General features: G+C 38.4%; 1 protein-coding gene across 4 annotated transcripts in view; it reads left to right on the top strand.

Moving 5' to 3' along the window:
- The window catches only part of ADAMTSL3 (ADAMTS like 3), a 179,923-nt gene that overhangs the window by 94,003 nt on the left and 66,874 nt on the right, over positions 1-19,046 (top strand). For all 4 annotated transcript variants that reach the window (XM_030498307.1, XM_030498305.1, XM_030498306.1 and 1 more), the window contains exon 7: positions 10,520-10,646. In XM_030498307.1, coding sequence (XP_030354167.1) covers positions 10,520-10,646 — 127 coding nt within the window. The remainder of the gene's footprint in view (positions 1-10,519; positions 10,647-19,046) is intronic.

Here is a 19,046-nt window from a genome sequence, read left to right as displayed (position 1 = left end):
TTATTCTTGATCAGGTAGGACTGCATCACTAATTCTGCTTCTTGGATTCTTGTTCAGACTCTCCCCTTGGCAGCATATGAATTTACAAGTACAGAGAGTTTCTGTTGTCCACAACAGGACAGGGTTTGCTCTGAGTCTCTGCACTTCTCTTAACAAAGAAAATCAAACTAAATAGCACTCCATCAAAGAAAATCATGAGATGACAGAGCTGCTTTTTGGATAGGAGGTTTGAGGCTTCAGGGGAAGTAAAATCTAAAGGCAGTTGAACAGGGAAAAGTTTATTGGTAAGGTTAATAAGATATTTTGGGGTTGCTTAAAGCTTAACTCAGCCAAACCATTTGATCATGTATTCGTCTGCTACTGCTGTGCTTCTGTTACCAAAGCAAATATCTGGGGCTGTTGTGTTAAATGGGGACAGGTCAAAATGTCACTGCTGGGAGTATTTTCACACTTCTGATATTTTTTCTAGTCTCTGCAGAACTCCCAACATTTTTTCATATAATGTATTCCTGCTGTGCCCATCTGGATGTGGGTGGAGACATTTGAAAACATCTGCATGTCAGACATGTGTGGGCAACATTCACCCAGTTACTCCGCCTGCTTTGGGGCCCTGCCTCTCCTTGGTTTTTGTTTTTAATTAATGTAGACTTGCTTTTTTCCTACCAGAATGTAGAATGGGGTGTTACTTCTGTCAGTACCTGACATGGTTACAGTGATAATTTTCCTAATATGGAGTAATGTGTTTGGACAATAAATACACGCATCACCCCAAAAATCTGGAGTCCTAAGGAGCAGCCTGAGTAGTTCAGTCCTACACTGTCACAATTAGGTCAAAGATGATGTAAATCCTGTGGTGAACTTTCCATTTAGTGTCAGCAACTTAGTTGTGTTCCAAAAAAGGCAGACACTACACTATGCTTTGTAGCATATGGCATAAATTTAGCTGACATCAGAATACATCCCATATGTCAAGTGCCATCAGCTTCTACCATGCTAGTTCTTCTATGTCGTATGTCATGATATGGCCAGTAGGTATCTCTCACTTGCCACCAAAGCACTCGTGATGTAAACATCTGTCAGCGTTTTCATTGAAAACAGTTTCTGTAAGCTTTTGGAAGACTATGTCACTTTTTTTCCCATGAGCTTTGTTTGTGCTTAAAACTTAAGATCATAGCAGATCATTAATTACTTCTGATTTTTTACTCCTTTTATTCTGAGAGTTGCTTTCTCAAGGTGCTTGTTTAAAGCTGTTTGTGTCCTTTCTCTTTTAGTTTGTGTAGATACATCTTTTTGCCTGTAAGTGTATTAAAGGACTGCCCAAGATGCACAGGAGGTGTGGTGTTCAGATACTTAGAAAGGAATGTTTCCTTTCAATCTAGTGTTACTACAGACATAAAGTTGTGTTTCTCACACGTATTAGGCAAAGTTGTTAATTCTTGAATTAACAATCTTTTTTTAATATTTCAAACCAAGAAAAAGTACTCACATTACCTTTTCCTCCTTTCTAGCCTTCGAGTCTTGAGTAGCTTGTAGGAAGAATTGATTTTGAGGTAGCTCTGTGTTAAGTCAGCCTTTATACTGAACTTGGCATTCTTTCCTGGGTACCATTAATTAGTGAGTGTGGGGGTTAAAGTACATTTTGGAGTATGGAGGAATCCCTGTGGAGAGACCTGCACTGTGTCTACGTATTGCTGCAGGTACCCGAGTTGGCAGACTGGACCTTGTCCAGAGAGGCTATGGGAACTACTAATGTAGATCCAACAAAACTTTCTGTCTCTGAGCTACATATCAAAATCTTCATATGACTGCATACATGTGACATGTCATAAAACTGAAGAGAGCGGGGAGCTCCAGCTGCACTTCAGCTGGGAAATGTTGGTGGCTCTCCAGAAGTCTCACTGAAGGATGGGGCTGTGCTAAGCAGCACGGGTTACCACATCCTACGTAACCTGTCAGGATCACCCTCCACAACCTCGGAGGGTTGGTATACTTGCCCTGTGGAGGCTCTTGGCACTGCTCAAGCCAGCAGATCACGTAGCCATCCTCCATGAGCTGCACTTGCACCACTTCTAATGTCACAGTCCACCTCGGTATAGTGCTTCCCTGGCGATGATGTTGGCAACTCAGAGGTGTGCTTTTTCTACAGGATACTCAGGCACTGAGAAGGTCTTCTGGAAGCACTTGTTTTTATTTTGCAGCTAGCCGCTGGTGCTAGAAACTTGATGTCTCTTTTCAGATCTTGTCTTATTCTCCCTCCTACTGTTTTTTAAGGAGAAATACTCCCTATAGGAATTTCTTACTGTCTGAGTTTATCTTTCTTGTCAGATAAGTAGTGGATTTTTTCTGATCTCCAGTTTCTTATCTATATTACTTTTTTCCTGAATGATTATCTCTGCCAAGTTTTGTTTTGTTTTAGTGAGCTTTGTACAAACGCAGTTTTACTTCCCAGCTTGGCAAGACTCTAAAGCATGTGAGCAATGATAGAAAAACTTTAAATTTGCATGTCATCTTTAACTAGAGCCTTAGTAACCTTCGAATCTCTCAATGCTAACTTCACCTTCATTCTAGCAAGGTAGACTTGTCCGGACCCAGCCAGAAAAGTGGCAAAGTAGTCTGATTCCATCTGATTTCGTGTATTGATTTCTTTTTCAAAAGCATTCTCACAAGCAAGAAGCCTAACGGGAGTTTGTGTTCTGTCCTCTGAGTGTGTGAATGTGTATTTTTTTTAAATGGAGACTGTGTGGGAAAGGGTATTTGCTCCCCTACTGGGTGGTCCTGTAATCTCTTAGCTGCTCTAGAACGTGACAGATCCTGTAGTAAGAGTTAAATGTTTTGGGAACACTTTATTTTATTTGGTGGAAGTGGATTTGCAGAATTGCAGCACACTCCTTAGCCTCTTGCTTGCTTATATGAAATATTTACAGAAATATGTGGAAAGTCTTTTTAGGAGTCCTTTAGTAAGCAATGAGTTTTGTGCACTGTATTTATCTTCTGGGTTTTCACTGCTTTACATTCTTTTCCTCTGTATGGATGGCTGGGGAATTTGAACATCATGGTGTGTCTCCTTGTGCCCATCATTCTGACTTATTTTATGCCTCTGTTCTGAGGCTTGCATTTTGACACACACTGCTTTTACTCCCTGTGTTCTCATCTAGGAACAACTGAAAATCCTTACACAGAAGACATTTTCTTACTCTCACCACTATGAATACCCTTTGGCAACTGGGATTGCTGCTTCATTCGCTGTGAAGTGATGGGCTGGGACTGCTGTTAATCAGAGTCCATGCTCAAAGTTTAGTAACATACGCTGAAGCCCATGTCAGCTTGTCTGGGCTGCTATGACCCGTGCTGGCTCACTTGCAGAGATGTGAGAACCTGTGCCACAATCAGGCCTTTGTTAGGCTGAGCTTAGACATAACTGAAGAGTTATGAGACAGGACCATGTGAGGACAAAATCATGTCTCAAACCAAGTTAAATCTTCAATGAGGATGAACCAGAGTTTGAAAGTGGTGCTTGAAAGCTAATATTCCCCACTACTTTTAAAAAAGAAATTAAAGAAAAACAAAAAAAGGAAGTGACTCTCTACTTTCTTAATTGGAGGGATATTCTATTCTCTCTCCGTCTGGTTGTCAGAATCAATCATTTGTAGATGGGAGCATGGGAAAGAGACAGTGGGAGTTTTTTCTTTATATTCTCTCCAGGGACATAATTTATCTGTGTAGAAATAAAGTGCAAGCTGAAGTTATCACAAAGAAAAAGCGGAGATTGCAAAGTAAATTGCTAGATGGATTTTGAATGACAGCAGGGTTTTACAGCAGGGCAAAGATACGTGGAAAATATTGACTAAGAACAGGATTTTCACATGACAGGTTTTATACTCATGTTTTTATTACCATAAATTCCCATGGCCATATTTAAAATTAATTATTTGTTGTGTGGATACAGACATTCCTAACATCTGCCTCTACTGTGATTCTGTGCAAGCAAAGCAGGAGAAAATGTAGCAAATGGCTGACATTGATGGAGTGAGATCTGTGTACTGTGATAGCACATGTGACTGTGCAGTAAAATACAATCATAATTTCCTTGAGTTTTGGATTTTGTGGCATGTCTGTGTTTGTAGGAATAGAAATCCTTTTTCTATGACCAAGACCTGAGGATTTTAATTTTCCCTATTATGATTTGAAAAAACTGCAATAGAGATTTATCTTTTTGAGCATTTAAGGATTTTTTTACTGTTTTCTTTTACCAGTAAGTGTTGAAATAAAACGTGTCTCTTCTCAGTTAAGTCGGACTTGGAGAAGATATTTTGCCAGAAATAATTCTGACGTTATCTTGTATTTTGTGCAATGCTGATAACTTTTAAAAATATGTAGATGCGTTTGTTCCATTTTTTTTAATCTTGGTTCTGATCTCTTATAAGGCTGAAATAAATTGTTTGGCTATAATAATCCAAGTAGTACTATCCTGGTGTCAGGGCAGTTACATCACTTCACTGGATCTCTTTGGTGTAAGCGTCTATTTTTATTCTATATTTTTCACACCTTGACAAATTTCATAGGCAGTGAAAACCCAATTGCACCTAGTCCACAACGTCTTTGCCACCCTTCATCAGATCAGTGGTTCAACCGATACAGGATTTGCTTACTGACTTGTTGCTATAAAAGATCTAGCCAACTTTCAAACAAAAACTATTGGGCAACATGTACTGGAATAATTACAGACTGTTCAGCCCTCGAGGGAAAGGATCTCCTGTATAATAACACTATCACATTCATGTGAAGTATAATTATCATCTCCATTTGTGCATTCTGCAGTTCCTTATCAGAAATGTAGTATTTCTTTTACATTTTAAGCACATCTCCTTAAATTATTTGCTGGATTTTCTGCTTTGGCTGAATTTCACTAAATGCCATCTGTATGTTTGTGTGAAAATCCCACTAGCTGACTTTTCCATGAGTACATGTGGTTGTGTATCCTTTGAGATAGCCAGGCCAATGAAAGCACACAAATGTGAATGTACTCGGAGTACCTTTCATCTGGATTTCCCCACACATTGTGGGGTTTACCCAGCACTTCTAGACGGATGGTAATTATGTCATATTGAGGCGGTGTCGAATACATTTTCTACTTCTATTTTATGAAACCAAATCACATTGATAAAGAGCATCAGTCCCTGACACTGACCTGTCAGACCCTTGAGTAAACGTAGATAATCATAACTTAACTTACCATTTTAATTTAACCACTGATAAATGAGAGCCTATGGCAATCAAAAATTTATTAGTGAAAGTAGAAAATGTTACAGTATTTAACATATGCATTACTGAATACTTAAATGGTCTGTCTGCCAACGAGCTTAGTCTAAGACACAGTAGGTAGAGAAAGAATGGCCCTAGTGCGGCTTCAGTCTCCACGTTTCATAGAATTTATGTATCTGTCACAAATAAAAACAGCACTGATTTATTCTTTTGTGGCCACGTCTATTGGGAGAACTCAGTGTGTTTGTTTTTTCTGGCTCTACCTGGAGCTCTGGTTCCAGAGGATTATAGAAGGGGGAAAGCCCCTTTCTGAAGAGAAATATTGTGTATAATTATATATATTGCTGTATATAGAATTATGCTTTTGATAGTAATAATGACACAATGCTTAAATGATGCTTGTTATGCACACATCTCTGGTTTTGCTCAGGCTTCACATAAGTTTTTTTCTTTTGTAGAGCACAGGTATATCTTCAGGCTCTTTTTTTGAAGTATATCATCTTGAGTCATTAGCATCTCACATATGTTGTTTTATAATTGACATATAACATTTTTATAATTGACAACTCACCTGTGTGGAAGGTGTTCTACAAAAAAAGATGGTGAGCCTATTTGGAGGGAGTGCCTGCAGCTTAGAGGTGAGTGGTCAGATGAGGGAACAATACAGTTAAGGAGGTCTAAAGCAATGGTCTAAAAAGCAAAAGTTGAAGTTTCAAAACCTGATCCTGCCCTGGGCTCTGCATTGTCAATTCTAGTCTGTTTTACTATTTATGTTTATCGAGTGAAGACTGAAGGAGGTTTGGGAATTTCCAGGTTTTTCACTACAGTGCTTTTTCTTGCCGTATTGGAATCCTAGTTAAAGATCTGTCACCTGTGAGTCCTGTCTATTTTCTTATCATAGGAAACTATAAACATCTCCTTTAGAAAGAAAGATCCATGAGTTTAGCAGATTGTACTTTGACCTTCACAATCAGAATTAACGTGCTCTATTAATTTCTTTAAGTCTAATTCCTCAGCTGGAACTCTGCTAAGTGAATAAGAGCTAAAGAAACAGCTGTGGGAGCTTCGGAGAGATTTTTGGACTCATATTTGCAAAAATATTTGTAATGTTCCATAGTCACCTCTAACATGGCAGCAGCAATTTCATTTTTCTCTTTCATCTGTATTACTATATTTTATACCTTGACCTTGTGCTCTTCCTTTGCCTTTTTGAACTTACATGAACTATTCTAAGCATGCTACGAAGTATTTAACAGCCTTCAGTATTGTCTTTCACAATAGCACTGGCATACTAAGATTTAGTTTAGAAATTTGTTGAAGCAGATAAGCATTTCTGTTCACTGCTTATTCAGATGCTTTCTGTCCTGGCTGCTGGTGATAAAACATGTGATTCTTTCTCATATTTCTACTTTTTTTTTTTGGAAGAACATAGACAAGTAACATATTCAGGTTCTGACCCAAGGTAGTAATGGATCAGACACCTGTTTCTGAAAACAATCCCCCCATATCCAAATTCATAGATACCTCATCATGGACAGTTTATTAAATGCACAAAGTACCCATTTCCTCAATACCTTTTTTACATTAAATTTCTACTGATTGTTCATTTTATTACGTATTGGTCAATATTCTCCCTGCTGTCTGAGGAGCTCATGTACAACCTAGTAATTTTTTGAATGATGATATTTATGATTGCAGATTTCTTAAATGTGAAGGGTCCCAATCCTTCCATTACACAGTTCGTATTATCACTTGTTTCATTTATGTAGCCTATGTTAAAATCACCTAATACAATTATTTCTGACTGTGCCCTAAAAACCTGCAGATGTTTTCCCAATCTGCCTGTAATATTTATAGCTGATCCCTTTGCTCTGTAAACAGTGAGCAATGTGGGGTAAATTAACCCTAACAAGTGCCTTAATTGTGAAAATCCTCAGACCTCTTTGGCTAGCCGATATCGTGTGTGAGCTGAGGAAGGCTGTTGCCATATACAATTTTCTTGTAATTGTTGCTTGCAAATACACATGTACTCTCTTCAAAATGTTTCATCAGACACTGTTTTTCTATTAGTTACTGGCTAAAATCATGAATACCTTATAATGTTTGATGTTTTAACACCATATGTGTTTGAGGCCTGATTTCCAAAGCTATGCCTTGCCCAAAATCTGAAATTCTGTGCTTGCTTCAGCCCTAAATTGTGATACTACTTCGAGTTTTCTGAATTATGTTCCAGCATATCATTGCTTGATACTCATATTCATAACAGTTGATACAAACATAGTCTTGGAAGAAAGTCCACAGAGGGTGAATGCATCTAGCTGAACACCCCACCTTTGCTGGCAGCGGAGCTGTAAAGCTTTTCCCACATCCAAGTCCCTTGCAGCTAGTGCTCCTGTTTTATTTCTGTAGCATTTGTCTTATTAAAAAATAAGCAATAATACTATATGAAACGGTCCTCTGAAATATGCTGCTGTGCTGATTATCTTTTTTTCTTACATTCCATGTTGGACACAATAGTGCCTTGTGTTTGTGCAGTTGTATAATTTTTGTTATATGCAATGAGAGTTTGTTTTCATAGTGACTGTGTGCAATAGCCGAGTATGTGTGTTTATTATTATCATGTTGGGCTTTAATGGGCTGGTCTTGCAAGTACTCTGCTTGCTCAATACCCTCCTCCCACCAAATGCTTGTGAGATCTGTAGCTTACAAATATACAACAGCTTTAATAAAAATAGCAGTTTCTCACACAGAATATCACAATGTGCAGCTTAACTTTTCCTTTGAGAATTAATTGATGAGTGAATAAACAGATTCTTGATATTTAGAAAATGGGATTACAGTATGAAATAGAAATGTGTTTGTGAGATCTGGGGAGAAATTACACTTGCAGTAGTTCTAACAATTTACCTCCATGTGCTAGTAGTAACTTTATGTGAATAAGAGCAGGAGAAGCAGTGGAGAGCAATAAATATTTTAAAAGTCTGCCTGAGAGAAATATAGACTCTCTCAACTACTGGTATGGTCCCCATCATTGCACCATTGGAATGTTTCAGAATCTTTAGGAGATTTATTATTGCAACATCCCTGTGAGGTGGGGAATTGCAGTTATATCCCTTCCACGGATTGAAATCGAAAAAGCACAGGAAGTTTTCAAAGGTCAAAAAGAAAGTCTGTTGTGGAGCTGGGAATTGAGGGAGTTTTCAAGTGTAAAGCCACTGTGTTGAGATCAGTAGTATTATACCCCTTGAAATGTTATCTGCTTTCTGACTTGCACAGTGGCCTGGGCAGGTTCTGGTTTTGAAATGCTGTTATTTTCATTCATTCTCAGTGCTAATTGGTAATAAAATGGGAAGATAAACTTGTTTAGAGTAATTTGTTTACAATATTTTTCTTTTTGTTATTTTCTGGATGTCGTTGATGAACCCAGAGCTAATGTTAAAAGACATCAAGTGAAAACATTTTAAATCTAAATCCAATCTGAACTTATGGTATAGTTTTCTTGCATAGCTCCTATGTAGTAAAGAAGCACCTGTTCTGAGATAGTCTGATTTCACATGTATGTTAATTTTATTTTTACAACTAAGTTTTTGTGAACACTAACATTAAATAATTTCACTTAAGCTGCTTATTTCTTTTTTAAATGAATTCTTTGCTGGGCTACATAGGATGAATATTTCCTTCAATTGTAGGAATAAAATAACTTCCTGCTGCCAATGTAGAATTCTATGATAAATCTGCACTCTTTAGTAAGGAGATGCCGTTCAGTGCAACATATCTCTCAACTCAAGGTATCATAAGCTATCCTCCATAATGCCATCCTCTTCAAAGAATGCAGGATGTAGAGAACTGGGAAAACAAGGGAAGGGGTTGGGAGCGGGAGGTGGGGCTGCTTTGCTGTCTTTTCTGTAGACACATGAAACCTTGAGATTAGGTTTCTCTATGTTTGGCAGTGGATGTGTGTGATTTGTGCAGCGTGTGTCGTGTGTGTGTGTGTTAACCCAGACTGGGAGACCCAACCCTGCCTCTTACGTGCGGACTCCATCCTCACCTCTCCAAGGGGATCGTGTGTCAGTTTTGGCATAGCACAGATGCAGTGGATCTTGGCAGCTAAGACTGCCCCTTCCCCTTCCAAGCATTTTTATATAGGAAGAGGAGTGTGCTGGCCAATTTCAGAATTCTAGCACTGCTTTTAACTGTGAATTTCCAGAGTGCTTTCTATGCATTTGTCAGTTTGGAGTTCGGTTAAAAATTCATTCATGATGAATGAGCTGCACTTCTCAGGGATGTGTGGCTATTAGAGGCATTTAGGCTGACTTGAGAAAACTTGAACCTGCAGATGAGCTTTTTACCACATTGCTCAGCTCCCTGCAAATATCTTCTATGAAATGGTGAAGGGTAAGACAAGTGAGACCAAATATTTATCTCCCTTTCATGAGGAAGGTGCTTTTAGTCAGTGTTGTCTACTCTTCTTTGTCTTCTCATTCTCACTCCCATGCTTCTTTTAGGGTGATTGATATGAAAAAGGAAAACCCGGAAAAATGTTTTCATTACAGTTTGGAGGGTTTTCAGTTGACAGTTTTTCAAAAATGTTGCTTTTGGAATTTTTGGCAGTGTTTAAGTTAAGGTGTTTTTATAATAATCATTGGAAAGTTTTATAGATCAGGTCTCATATTCAGAAACAAAAAAATCACAAGGTGAGAACTGCATCATCCAAGTTTTTTAAAACCTGCTTAGCAGCTGTATATATGATTGACTGGATGTAAATGGCAAATAGGAGATCTACACAAATACCAGTTCAATTTTGAATGGCCAAGACACTAGATTGAGCACTGCCCACAAGTGCTTGTATGTGAAGCTGAAGGCTGAGTGCCCTTTAAACATTTAACTTGGGTTATTTCATTGCATTAATCCTTTCTCAGACATAATTTAACAGGTGATGAAAACCAAATTGTAAATAACATAGTTGTCCCTTGTTTTGGAAAGAATAATGCTCAATGGTATTCATTCACATAAGTAGTGGGAAACCAATTCATGTATTTCCTATGCTCGAACAGCTTAATATATCAGTTGTTGTGGTTCATCATTAACATCGTGGAAAGGACAGTGTGCTTTAAAATCCTAAATGGCAAGATATGCTTTGATAGAATGAGGCCAGCTCATAAAATCAAAAGGATAACATAATAAATATAATTCCAGAAACCTGAGCATGTCTACTACAGCTTTGCCCTCCTTCTGACTGTGGTGTTGATGTTGGCAGGCAGTAGGCTGTGATCGACAACTTGGGAGCAATGCCAAGGAAGACAACTGTGGAGTCTGTGCAGGAGATGGTTCAACATGCAGGCTTGTGAGGGGACAAGCTAAGGCACATGTCTCACCAGAAAAAAGTAGGTTGCAAACTGATCCTATTGTAATCTATCCTTGACTGTGTTTTCTGCTTGTATATGACCATACATATTGCAAGGTGACCTTTTAACTATATACTTGTTTGCAGTTTTCAAAGCTACTTATTCGAAAGTCTGTGGTAGATTAGTCTGTTGAAATTCCATAAGGGATACCACGCATTAGGATATAGCTAGGAAAGAATCCCAGATATGCAATTTTTTAATAGAGCTACTCAATTCATTCGATCAGGAATAACCATCAAAATGCACATCTTATTTTAGAGAGTGTCCTCGTGTTGCAATATATGTGATGCTGCAGCAGTGTTTTTAAATCATGGAAACATCTTATAGATGGCTTTATGGAAATTGTGGCCCATGATCGAAAGTGCGTGGTTTTCAACTTAAGTTTCTTTTTTTTGTGATTGTCTAAAGACAGTTGGACTTCAGAGAGAAGTTAACTACTTGTATGCTATGAAAAGCTCAAGATGAAAGGGAGTAATACTCTCTTCTCTCTTTTGTGTGTTTGGCTCAAATTTTGCTATTCTTACTCAAAATAACTAGCATCTTACTTTGAGTAACTGTAGGTCTCAATAGTATTGAAAATACAAGAGAGGAGGGGTATCAGAATTAGACCCTTTACAGGAGTCTTAAGAGTGGCAATAGCCAGGCAAGGTTTGCCATATAGAGGCTTGCCTCTGACACTTGTGCTTTCTGCCCTCTTGGATGATGTTCCCTGTAGTCTCCCAGCATACGTCTCATGTGTTTATCGTGTGAGATAGTTGCCTCACATCTATTTTTTTCTGTTTCTGAACTCACAGTATGTATTTATCCTATGGAGATGGAGCCTTTGGTGTTACCTTTCTGCAGAGCCACAAGATGCAAGGATGATGATCTGGTGCTCTTAAAGTCAATGCTTAAAGTTCAAGTGCAAGCAGCTGTTTGGTTTTTTTAATGGATGAAGCACCTGCCTTTGACAGATGCATATATTTTAGTACTGTTGTAGTTCAGCCAGCAAAGAATGTAGTTCAGTAATTTATAAACTTTTTCATCCTGAACACCGAGCAAATGTCTTGAATGTTTGAGAAGAGAATGAGTTTTCATGGAAGGCCACTTTTTATTCACTTTGTCCTATCAAATACTCAGACTTTCTGGTCAGCACAGAGCAAGCAGTTGTGAAGCAATAAAAATTGGATAATATTTTTTTGTGTCTATGTATAGATATATAGGGATATATATACACAAAATACCTCTTCCCCTTTCTCATGTGGAGGTCAGCTGGAACAGAAAGGAATTGCATTGTCTATTCCAGTTTTACAGCAACAGAGATTCTCCTGGAGGACAACTCCTGGGGACACCCTACCTATTTCTGAGGCAACCCAAACTAAACTTGCTGGATTGGCAAACCTGGTTGGATAGTTCATGATAAGTGAAACAAAAAGATTCACGTTTAATTGCTGCTTAGTATGTAGGTATAGTAAAGACAAAGTGATAAAAGGGACCTGGTTTTGAAACTGGCATTGTGCAACAAAATATTAATTTCACTTGTGGTATTCTGGGACGGGTAAGAGCTGACATCACTTGGTGAAAGATCTGCCATTGCCTTTACCAGGTTATGAAGAATACCCATGGCTCATTGTTTTCTCTGCCATAATTTGGTGGCTCTTTAAGAGTTCTTTAAAATTAAAGATGAAGAAAGACTATTCTGGGGAAAGGTGTCAGTTATGTCAAGTTTCGTTTTTACCTTGCACTGCAGTAGGCTATATTATATGAATGAATTGCATTCACATAAACAAAACAGTACATATGCTACTAAAATCAGAACTTTTACTGGTTTTCTTGGTATTGTGGTAGTGCCAAAATCTTTTCTGGGTCAAGCTGTTCAACGCTATGGAAGCAGTTCCATATAGTCATCCTCTATGTGAATGAAATGTGGAAATAAAGCCATGCTTTCTTTGCGCTAATGTATCAGTGAAGGGAGACACAATATCATCCAAGTAGTCATTTGGAAGCTTTCAGAACTAGTGTTGAGAAGTAAAATATCAACACATGACAGACATGTATTTGAGAGGGAGCTTGTAAGGTGGTGAGCAGGATATAAATTTTATTTTGCAATGAGGCAAATTAAAGAATTGGAAGGAAAGCAAGAGCCAAAGATTTTATTATGAAAAAAAAGGAGACATAAGGGAAAATAAAAGTGCCTAGTTATCTTGGTCCTTATTTTAAGAAAAGAAATTTAGGCATCGATAGCAAATGATCTCTCATAAAGGACTTACTTCAGCTTATTGTCTTTTATATATGTTTTTACATAAAATGAATACCTTTTTTGATCAAAAAACTAAACAGCACTGAAAGAAAGCTTACTGTTTTGCAAATATGAAACAAACTGTCATTTCAAAAGTTCTTTATTTTTTCCACTAGCACTTAATTGCCTTTGAAAGACAAAGTAAGTTAGACTTCTGCCAGCAAGCCAGATTCTAGCATTCTGGTAAAATGATTAAAGGTTTGACTAATGATATTCAAACAAAAAGTGTAATAGGTTGTAAAATGTACCATCCCATTGGGAAATGAGATATCACGGGCCTGATGTTTCTAGTACTATATGCATGGAACTCCCATTAACTCTACTGCACTTCGTGCACATGGAAAAATTGTAGGATTGGGCCCTTATGTCTGCTTTCTGCACCATTATTGGCAAGAAATGGTAGGAAACTGTTCTGGTTCTGATACCAAGGAAGAAGAAAAGATGCTGGTTCTGAAATTAACAGGGAGTGAAGTTGAAGGCACATACTTGTCCTAATCTGGTTTTATTTGATTCTCAAACTGTTTGATACATGCAAGTTTTACCTTTCTTAACTTTTGCTAAAAGCTTCATACAAAATGTTTCAATGTCGATGGCTTTGTAACTGCTTGAATTTCTTCTTGCCATGCATTTTGTTTCCTATGGCACTTGGGTAATGTACCACTGGTCACTTACTGTTACATGTTTGTATGTCATCATCCCCAAGCACACTTAACTAAAAGCCTAATTTCACTTTGGTCATTTATCTAAACAGAGGCTTTCTGCAAGGCTTCCTGTTCAGTATCATCAGCTGGCTCAGTTTTGTGACAACTTGCTACCTCACATCTTTTTCCTTCTTTGAAATCAATATATGTGGAGCCAGTAACCCCCATTGTCAGGGTTACCTGATACTTCACTTTATATGAATGATTGTTTGCCAAAATTCAACAGTTGGGTCAGAAACTTTCCATGTCAGGTGCTCAATGTTTTGGAGAAAATTCAGCAAAACAACTCTGCATATTCCAAGCACACAGGAGAGAAAAACATGTTGTTTCCCACTGTCAAAACATTCCTGAAACCTTTTCTTTAATACGTCTTAACATCCCCCATTGTTGGACTTGATCACAGATCAGGGATTTGAAATTTGGCAGGCATTGGTCTTCTGGTCATAGACAGCTCTTTTGCCAATATCTGTGAACATCAACACATATTAAACTACAATGCCTTCAAAAAAAAAAACCAAACCCCAAAACAAACCCCTTTTTCATTCAGGCTCTGTAGAGGCTTCTTGAATGTTAACAGCTGTCATTTCTGAAAACTTGTCCTTTTAAGTGCATTTAGCTTTTTACACATTCTAACTGCAAACAAATCATATGTGTGCTGTCTTCACAGAATAAATTAACATGTTGCTTTTCTAGAGCTAAGCTGTTAAAAAGTGTCCTTGATGTTGCTCTTGTTTCAGTGTAGAATGGCTACCATGGGATGAACTCTATGATGCCTCCTGCCTCAGTTTCAGGCATTACAGAAAAGATTTTGTGGAGATCTCCTGACTCTCCTAAGTTTCAGATTTATGAGTGGGGATGAGGAGATCACTTGAGAAGAGGGAAAGATGAGACTAGATGGACAGAAAAAAAGGTCCGTTCATAGAGTGAAGAAAAGACAGATTTGAGAAGATGTGAGGAGGACCTAGGACTTGCTGTACACATATGTTGGCTCAAGGAAAAATAGGAAGAGTGAAAGACTGAGATTAGATAAGGAATCTGGAATGGGAGATGGAGTCAGAAACACTTGGAGAGGAAGGAGAAAAATTGACTTTATGTAGAGCCAGGAGAGGGAATTGGGACTGGTTTGGCAGGAAAACTGTGTGGGGAGAGATAGAATGCCAATACTTTAGCATTTCAGTTTAGAGTATGTTTTTTGAAATGCATTTCATTATGGTCCTAACATACTGCTCATAGTTCACATCATGGAGTGGTCTTGGAGAACATAAACTGGATTTTTGTTGAATGAAGCTAAACCAGAAGGTGTGCCCCAGAAAAGCACCTGATGTTTTCCGGGAGCTACTGAATATGCAGTCCGTGGGATCAGACTAGAGCTGCTCCAAGGTGAAGCACCTGCAGTGTGTATAGTGTGGATGCTGGGTCTTCAGCACCAACTATTTCAGTCTACAGATCCATTTAGTTTGGTTGGTTTACTTGGAAATGTTATAGGTAGTGTGAAGTCTCCTTCATTACTTTCCTGATCTCTCATGTCTTATTTGGAGATATTCCTGTGTAAGAACATTGTCTATTTCATTATTTATTTCACACTGCACTTCCTTGAGATGCGTTTTCTTGATGGGCTGCTTACTGTGTGTCTTTGAACATTTTCTCCAGTGCAAACAAGTTTTAGAAGAGCTGTCCAGAAGTAGAAAGAAGTATGTAACCAAAATGAGTTGTGGTCACACTGTCTCAAGCAGATTACCACACCTTAGAAATACCCAACAGTGCAAAGAAGTGGCATGCTCAGATGAAGAGACAGCCTCGAGTGGTGAAATCAGTGGGTAGAGGGATTGTGAGGTCAGGAGGAGTGGAAGACTGAAGAGGGAAGGACTCAAGAACAGAAATGATGTGTTCATACAGATTTTTGCAATGTGACTTTTAGGGACAAGATATATAATTGCTGCTTTGAGTAGCCCACACTGATCTAGTTCAGTCTCTTAAAGATTATCTGTATGGCTTTGCACAGATTCTTCTTATGAGACAGGTCAGCACATATCCCAGAACCAATGGCCTCTGAAATTATGCCTAATGTTAGAGTGGATGGGGGAAACCACCACAGTAAGACTCCAAACTTTTTGAGCTTTTTGTTTCCATTGTGCTGTTAGTTGTTCCTGGACTATTGTTCTTTGTATTTTGAGAGTACATAGGTCTTCAATCAGAACCAAGGACCAGCAGATAAGTGCTGAGCAAATACATGGAAAGAAACAGTTTTTATAGGCCTGAAATAAACCCTCTGCCCTGCTGTAAGAGGAGCTAGGGAAAAATCCCAACTGGCCCATATGTGAAACAGTAAATGGGTCCACCATGGCCCACATGGAAAAATAAATAAAACCTGCTGAATTGGATTGAACTCAGGAATGTGGCTCCTTTATTTTGATCCTGGGGATTAGCTCCCAGTCTTACCATAGCAGGGAGTCTGATCTTGCTCTCATTGAAATCCAAAATCTAAATCCACATTAACACCATAGAAACAGGATCAAACCTTGCCATCTAGAGTAAAAGCAATCCAGCAAGTGCTTTGTGTAGTGTGTGCACACTTGTTTGCTGAGATAGTCCCCGTGTAAGAGCAGGAAGCCCATTTCAAGCAGGTGCTGGAGAAAGATGAACCACACGCCCTTGGGAATCCATACAGTGAAAGCAGTGTTAGAATAAAGAGACAATATCTCACCTGTTTCTCAGTTTTTAAGGTGAGATTTATGACTCTCAAATCGTATTTTATGGTCTAGTGTTTCTGCATATTCTGGATGATTTGTGGATTATTTGTTTTCAGCTTTAGACAAAGGTTGGCACTTAACTTGCAAAGATACATAAATAGTGTAAGGCGGGGGAGATAATTGGAAATTCTAGGTATAGATTTCAGAATAGCAATTTCCCTTTATGTTTTTATGAGTTCACTGCTTTTAACAGTGTAGATCCTACTGATTTAATGGGAAATGTACAACATAACCATTTTTAAATGGGTTTACAGGACCTTGTTCTCCTTTAAGAATATGAATTATGTGCTTCAACTGAGAACCAGAGACCTCTGGAATATATAGTTTTGGAGCCAGACCTGGACAATTGTAACTACTGTTTCATAGGAATTTAAAGCTGTCCTCAGGAGAAGGTGGAGTCCCTTAGGTCAGTTCTGCCCCATTTTCTTCCAATTCTCCATCTCGGTTCAGAATTCCAAAAATTTCGCTTTTATTTTTTCCTATAATTTACTTCATCTCATGGAAGGATAGAGCAAGGTCATAATTATCTCAGTCAGGTTACAAGAATCTTTTGTCTGCTTTCAGACTGCTTGACAGGTCTGCAGGGGTGCAGAGGTTGAACATTGCTGTGGTGGTGAACTTAGTCATCTCCTCTAATGCAAATAAAATACTTTCTGGTAATATTGTCTCTGCCGCAGAGAAACACCAAATTTAGCACCCCCGTGAGACTTTTGGACCATATCAGAGAGTGCTTCGGTGAGGGTGGAATGTCTGTAGTATTATTAAAGGAATGTGAAGCATCCTGAAAAGGGATCAACAAGGCCTGCTGAGGCGAGCGGAGCTTGCTGTAAGGAGGTGGAGGAAGCAAAGCAGAACGACCCTGGTTGTTCTCAAGAGGAGCAGTCCTACACATCTCTGCACATCTGCAAATCCCAGCCTCATCCATTCAGCACGGAGTGCCCTTGGTTCCACTTCAAAACAGCAGTTGCTTTATTCAGAGCTGGTCATAAGCAGACTCTTATTTGAGGTTTTGTGCTGTAACTGCTGGTTGGTTGTCAAGACAGGATACAATTCCTGACCAAGTAGGGACAGATGGGCCCCTCAAACCTGCTTTCTCTCAAATACTGTAGAGCACATGAATTCAGTAGTTATTTCCTTAGTTTAAAGATACACACATCCACTACCTTCTGGCTATCTTTAGCAATTCGTCTGATGAAAAACCAAGATGCAAAAAGATATTAAGTGGTTCAGTAGTTAATGTTTTTTCCAGGGCTCTGTAGCTGTATTATTGTTCTTACTGTAGTATTTTTCCCTCTGGTGGAATACCCAAGTATGAAATTAATAAAGATCATATTTTATTACATCCAAAATAAATTGTTATATTTAAATGTCCTTCCTTGAAATTGGCGATATAAAAACTGTAACATAAGAAGGTGTTTATTTCAGAAAAAATAATTGCAGCATTTGCTTGAAGTATCCTGAACATTTGGCAGGATTTCATACTTATGCTAAGGAGATGTAAACCAGAAGCTGATAATTTAGCATCTACTATAAAAGGGTCTGGTTTAAAGTGGAAAGAAACATTCTTCAACTAATTTTTAGTTAAAACTAAACTCAAATATTCTTCCTTTAAATATTGTATGAGTAGTTCTGGAGCCAATGCATCACTGACCTTCAACTCACATTACTTTTTGAATTTGCAAAACTGAAGTTCCTCTACACCAGCCCGTAGTTATGTATTAATGCTGTCACTGAACAGAGCACCCTCTGCGGAGTGTACCTGCAATGGGCCCATGTTTGCAGGTCTTGCCTCGAAGATTTGCAGCTGAGCCGTGATGGAAATGGGAGACAGCAAGTTGGCACTTCATTGCTTGGAGACTTCTCTCGTTCTTTTGTGGATATCACTGTTGTGCACTGTGCATACACTTTTCTGAGAGCACTGCTCTTGCTGGCATGAAAGACTCTGGTCTGTTGATTTGACTGTTAACTCAGTTTGCTTGGGCAAATCACAGATTTCCTACAGTTGAAATGGAAAGTAATAACTTTCTGCCTTTGTAAAGTGCACTGAAGTAAGTGTGTTGAACATTTATATATGAAGAGGCCATTCAGGCAGCCAAAAGCTGTTTTGTATTGACATGTCCTATTCAGAGCTGGTTTGTTTTATAGTTAATTTTAAATTGAGGCTCTTACTGGAAGGAATGATCTTATATCGTAAGTTAGATGCAGACACCCTGTTACAACATACACGTTATAGCTAAAATATATTTGCTCTTAAGTGGTCTGTAATTGGTTAAGGGTTAGTGTTAAGTAGATGATTTATTTCGTGTAAGTCCTGCCACTTATTAAAGTTGTGACCTGCAGCAGGAAATGAGGTGTGGGCAAAACGAAACTGAACAGCTGCAGATTTTTGTAAGGGGGAAGTGCTACTTAGCAGATTCCTTATGTCAATTCAGTGATTAGGAAATAAAACTAGGACAACAGAGTGTAAATATGTTCCTAATACACTACTGACATTTCAGTTGTTTTTGTTAATAGCAAATAATTTTCCAATAGCAAGAAACATTTACAAGTCCATTTGTAGCTCTTAATAGTTGCGTAGCATAACAAACAGACTCAGTATACTGTACTTAATAAAATAACATATGATTATTTTTAATAGAAAAATTGTGAA

Source organism: Strigops habroptila, chromosome 9, assembly GCF_004027225.2.
Source record: "Strigops habroptila isolate Jane chromosome 9, bStrHab1.2.pri, whole genome shotgun sequence".
NCBI classification, from domain to species: domain Eukaryota; kingdom Metazoa; phylum Chordata; class Aves; order Psittaciformes; family Psittacidae; genus Strigops; species Strigops habroptila.
The sequence above is the reverse complement of the archived record's forward strand: the minus strand, read 5'-3'. Positions and strand labels throughout refer to the sequence as shown.